Source organism: Chinchilla lanigera, unplaced genomic scaffold (genome assembly GCF_000276665.1).
Source record: "Chinchilla lanigera isolate Chin_1 unplaced genomic scaffold, ChiLan1.0 scaffold00044, whole genome shotgun sequence".
Lineage (NCBI taxonomy): Eukaryota > Metazoa > Chordata > Mammalia > Rodentia > Chinchillidae > Chinchilla > Chinchilla lanigera.
Window position 1 is genome coordinate 11,915,264 of NW_004955445.1, and position 5,710 is coordinate 11,920,973.

Genomic DNA, 5,710 nt, shown 5'->3' on the forward strand with positions numbered 1-5,710 from the left:
AAGGTTGTGTTTTATCCCTGGCCCCTCCCTCTTGGGCTCTCTTCCTGTTCTCTCTGTTCTTTGGTCCCCGTGAGGTAAGCAGCTTTCCTTCACCACACTGTTCTGCAATGATGTTATTGCCTCGTCTTGGATCTGAGCAAGAGTCAGACGACCATGGACTAAAAGCTCAGAAACCCTGGGCCAAATCAAACCTCTCTCCTTTAAGCTGCTTATCTCAGCTGTTTATTGCAGTGATTGAAAGGTGGCTAACACAAGCTGCCATTGGCAGACAGGAGGTACTATAGAAGAGGATGTTTGGGGTAGGGGTAGAGAGTATCAGGAATTTCAATTTGGGAGATAACAAATTTGGGATACTCTTAGAAATCCAAATGGCGATGGCAAGTAAGCATACAGGTGTATGAATCTAGAATTCAGGGAGGAGTCTGAACAAGGGATATACCTAAGTCAAACTGCTTTTGCCTATGAGACAGACTAGCCTACCACCCTTCCTAAACACACACACACACACACACACACGTTTTGGGGGTGCATGGAAAACTGTCCAAGGCAACTCAGAAAGCCCATCTCAGCAAACTGTACAAATACCACCCCACCACTGCATTATACTGCTGCACTGACTGTGGAGCTTCTGGAACTTCCTGTCCCACCCCTCCCCTATCTCAAATCCCAAGCCAGAACAGCTCACATGCACTCAGACATTTGCCATTGCTGTCTGATCACTTACAGTGTCCCGAGATGGGTCAGGCCCTGAAAAAAGACAGCTCCTGTGCCTCCAGGAAACATATGATCTGATGGAATTACAACGACAACGGCTAGGGGAGAAAGAACATGTAAAGCCCAGGGCTCAGGAGGCTGTGGGAGGTGAGAGGGGCATCTACAGCAGCTGCCATGTCAGGGAAGACTTCCTGGAAGAAGCAACGTCTCATCTGACTTTGCAAGAGTGAACCAGGCAGCTGTGGGGTGTGTGCTTGGTGAACAGGGCATTCTAGGCCAAACACCGTGCTTACAGAACTGAGTGGAGTACGCGTGTAGGGGAACCACGAGTTAACTTACACACTTGATGCCAAGTCTGCAAGAGGAAGACAGAAGATGAAAGCAGGGGAGGTTTCTGCCTAAGGTCATGTTTTACAGGAATCCAGGGTTATATAAGGGGAGGCGGGCGGGGCAGGCTTCAATCCAATGGGCCTGAGTTCAAAGCCTCTGGGTGGTCTAAAGACCACCCGCGACACAAGCTCCTGAGGAGTCTGCTAAATATTTAAATGCTGGGCTGCAGTATTTTCACAAGCGCCCCCAGTGATTCCAACGCACGTCACAGAGAACCACTTCTGCTTCGCCCTTCTTCCCCTGGTGATGGGACTGGCTTCCAGGAAATCCAACAGGCAAGATGATTCATTTTCATGGTCATGGAATATGCTTACAGAAACACTCCCAGCCAAACCCAGGGAGTCCTGGAATTACAATCAGAGCAGGATGGGAGAGGAGAAGAGATGAAGAGAGGGCATTTCTGGTAGGGGTGGGTGGAAACGGGGGTTTTGGGGAGAGGTGTGAAGGTAGGACAGGAGTTTCTGTTCAGTACCCAGAATTCAAGGCCCAGTTCCTAATTCTTCCCAGGGCTCAAGGAAAGGAGGCAAAGAACTGGGGAAGTAGCCACGTTTTATTCCACAACCAGTAAATTCCACGCACCACACATTGCCACGGACTCTTCAGCACACCCTATTACCTGGGCCAGTGCTGTGCAACACAACTTTCTGCAAAGATGCAAACACTGGCCTGTGCTGTCCACTGCTGCAGCACTAATTTCTTCTGGTTGCTGAACACTTGAAGTGTGGCTACCTCACACTTCCACCGAGGAAATAAAATTTTAATTTAACTTAAATTTAAACACCAACTTTACCTCATGGCTACTGCACTGGAGAGCATAGCTCTGGGCCCTGGCGCAGTTCAGGGCAGTTTGGTTCAAAATCCAACTCTGGGGAGAGGCAGTAGCAGATAATGCCCCAGGGACCATCACCACCCCTCCCCAGAGAGAAACACCAGCTGCAGCTGCTGAAGAGGGTGAGCCTCAGAGTGGGGGGACACCACGAGCTCGCCGGATAAGGTTAGCCAGGCGCTTGGCCAGGCCTCCGGTGCTGGGCTCCTCGATGTGGAAGGTTCGGGTGAGGAGATTATAGAAGGAGCCATAGCACACGGCCACCACGGTGCACGTGAGGCAGATCACGTTGTAGGGCATGCTGAAGTCAGGTGTGGGCAGGTTCACCAGCAGTGGCTCCGTGTAGAGTCGCACGAAGTAGCTGGAGCCATCCGAGACCGGGAATCTGAGGGGTACAGGAGTGATGAGGCAGGATCCACTCCTTCTCTCCACTGTGGCCCCATTTCATCTACAGATGCTACACTGGGCAATGCGCCGTAAGGGTTTACAAAGTCTCTTACTGTCCAAACCTTTTGATAGGCATTATCAGAAAGCTCACTACGAATTGCCAAACAAAAGAAAGCCGGATGTGCTGAAGTGGAGGAACGGGCTGGCCTTCACTTGGCTACTGTTTTCTTAGCCTGATCTCAGATTAAACGGTGGTCCTCAAGGAAGCCTTCCTAAATAACCCACTGGATTATGCTCCACCCACGCCTCACCCTCCTTTCTGGATTGTGAGCACAGGGACAGAGACAAGGAGGACAAAGCTGATTTGTTTACCACTCTACCACGGGTGCTCTCTGAGGTTCTTGGTGTTTGAAAAGTGCTCTATTATTTGCAAAGAGAACCAGTGCGTAAATGTAGACTGTAAGTACTGCTATTCTTACCTATTCATTCTTCTAGAAGCACTCAGGAGCACTTTTATATAAAGTCTGTACAAATATAGATCACTAGGATTTTTAAGGATTGAGTTACACCTACACATTGCTTTGGAAGAGGTGACATCCATACCAATCTGTCCTGCAGGGGCCCGGTCACCTGTGCAGTGCCCAGCAGGCTTAGGATGTCACACAAGAAGGCTGTGGTCACACTTACAGGGTATTGAAGAGAGGGCTCCCTTCCCAGTCCACTGGTTTTGCTGCCACCAAGCTGGGCACAAGGGCACTGAGGACAGATGGGCTGCAGAGAAGCAGACAGATGGCCTGTGTTCCTCACTGGTTTCACCACCAAAAGGAAAGTGGTGGGGTAAGGTGGGCGTGAATCTTACCTGACATAGAAGCCATGGTTGGGGTCCGGAGTGTACTCGGTCCACTTGAGCAGCGCCCGCTCAAACTGGATGGAGACTTTGGTGACTGAGTTGGCTGGCAGCTGAATCAGCATCTCCAGGAGGTGGGGCTGCTGCCGGTCCTGGGCAGGCTGGTAGTGGATGTAACCTAGAGGCAAGCAAGGGCCACCTTGTTCCCGGTGTCAGTCTGCCTCAACCTCCTGTCTCTACCTTGGACCATAACCTGGATGCCCAGAAGGTGCTCCGACCACAGAACCCAGGAAGGCTAGGGAAGGAAGCAGGGTCTCAGAAAAGAAGAAGCCTACTTCCAGGCAGTGATCCTAGGACATGGTCGAGATAGGCTGTCGGGAATGCTGCAACACTAATCAATCTCTGTAACACTAAAACTGGGGCACCAGACACCAAATGCCTGATGGGATACAAGAGGAAGTTCACAAAATCACCTGGGAAATCCTCTTGCCAAAAATATGGGACATAAATCTAATCATGTTTCTAAATCTAACCATCAGTGCACAAGAAATAGAAGAGATGGAGGGACATGTTAAGCAGCAGCACAAGGACAAATCTAGAATAAAGAACGTTCTGTCCCACAAATGACCTGGTTTCTCCAACAAATACACAGCACTAGAAATGGCTGGGGGAGACCAAGTACATGAGAACTGGGTACTTTCAGTTAATTTTTCTGTAAACTTATTTAGATTCCTACTTAAATAATTGATTTAAATAGATCAATCTTAAAATTTATTAAGACCACAGTAGAGGGGCTGGGGATTTAGCTCAGCGGCAAAAGCGCCTGCCTGGCAAGTGCAAGGTCGTGAGTTCGGTTCCTGGTACCGGAGAAAAACAAAACAAAACAAAACAAAACAAACAAAAAAAAAGACCACAGTAGATAACAGGCGTGATAATGATATGCGTATGTTTTTTGAGAGTCCATTTCTGTTAGAAATATGAAGTATTTAACAAGGCGTTAATACAAAGTCTAAACTTTGCTTTACGATACCCCACCACAAAAAATAATCAAGTGTGGGAAAAAAGAACGAGAGGGAGGAAGAAGGGAGGGGGGAAAAAGGAAGAAAAGCAAATAAGCAGGAGGAGGAGGAGGAAAGAGAAAGAGTTGATCAAAGACGCCAGGAAGCTGGGAGACAGCTGAAGCTGTGTGATGGGAAGATGGGAGTTTATTAAGCTACTCTATTTTGACATGCGTTTGAAATTTTCTGAAATAAAAGGCAAAACACAAAACAGAAAACCCTACAGAACACCAAGGTAGACGTTTGAAAGATTTTGAGGTGATACAAATAATGGTGCTGAAAATAAGCAAAACTATTAACCACAGCTGTGAAGATATGTGAAACAACAAAAACATTTAAAGATTTTTAAATCTGGCCCCTCGGATGTGATTTTGCAAAATTAATGTACTCTAATTAAAAAAAACATACACTGAGGAGAAAAAAAGAAGGGTCTGCGAATCATTATGAAACACAAGGAGATGCCCAGGACTCCAGGAAGAAGAGAGCTCAAAAGGAAGTAGCTGCCTTTACACCATCCTACCAAGAAGTGCCAGCACCATCTTGATTACTTTTCCTTTACAAATTACTCCTGGATCTGGCACAGTACGTCTCCTGTTCCACTCTGCAAACTATTTCTAACTCCTTATGGCTGTGCAGGTCTTCAGGGGTATTTCAGGAACTACTGTGAGACATCAAGAGTCTGAAGGATATGCAGGGAGAGTGATGTTGCTGGGTCTGGTTTGGGACTCGGCTCCTCACTTGGTTTGTTCTCTTTGCCCTTGGAGGTGATGGTGAGGGTGTGCACATACAGCCGCAGGTACCAGGGCACGGCGTCCAGCAGCAGCACCGGGAAGGCCCTGTACGGGTGGGTGTTGTACAGCAGCGTGCTCAGCTCCCCCTTCTGCAGTCCGTAACCACTCACGTAACGCTGGGCGTGCAGGAAGGGCACTGGTGGGGCCTCTGCATGGAGAAAGTCAACATTCTGTGGCCCATAGAGGCAAGGGTTATTATTTCCCTACGTCAACTCCGCAGGCCATGTTCAGAGTCGCAAGCCAGGGAGGATGTGGGGCAAAGTTCTGCCATTAGAACCTAGGATCTGGATTTACTACTACCTTCCCCAGTCCATAAGTGATAATAATGAGATGATTATTACTTAGTAAATACTTCTGTGCCCAACACTGCTCCCTCTTCTAACCCAAACTAGCACTCTCAGAATAGTCTACCTTTTGCCTTGGTAATACTGAGCACAGTCATTGTTAACTGACACCTCCCTCACTACAAAAACTTACATTTCTTATGTGCACTGTCCTCTGTCTTACTCACCACTATGCCTGGTATATAGTGCAAGTGCAAAAATATTTGGTGAGCTGGGTGTGGTGGTGGACACCTGTAATCCCAGCACTTGGGAGGCTGAGGCAGGAGGATCACTGCAAGTTCGAGGCCAGCCTGAGCTACAAAGTGAGTTCAAGGCCAGTCTGAATAGTGAGATCTTACCTTAAAAAGACCAAA

The 5,710-nt window shown here is 48.1% G+C and overlaps 1 protein-coding gene across 1 annotated transcript in view; it reads right to left on the reverse strand.

Annotated features, from left to right (window-relative positions):
* Window positions 1-1,634: 1,634 nt before the first annotated feature.
* Pigt (phosphatidylinositol glycan anchor biosynthesis, class T) overlaps window positions 1,635-5,710 on the reverse strand; it is an 8,681-nt gene continuing 4,605 nt past the window's right edge. The window contains exons 9-12 of the mRNA XM_005392426.2: window positions 4,961-5,161; window positions 3,177-3,342; window positions 3,005-3,088; window positions 1,635-2,315 (exon numbers count right to left, since the gene is read on the reverse strand). Of these exons, the coding sequence (XP_005392483.2) occupies window positions 2,063-2,315; window positions 3,005-3,088; window positions 3,177-3,342; window positions 4,961-5,161 (704 nt within the window). The 3' untranslated portion in view covers window positions 1,635-2,062. The remainder of the gene's footprint in view (window positions 2,316-3,004; window positions 3,089-3,176; window positions 3,343-4,960; window positions 5,162-5,710) is intronic.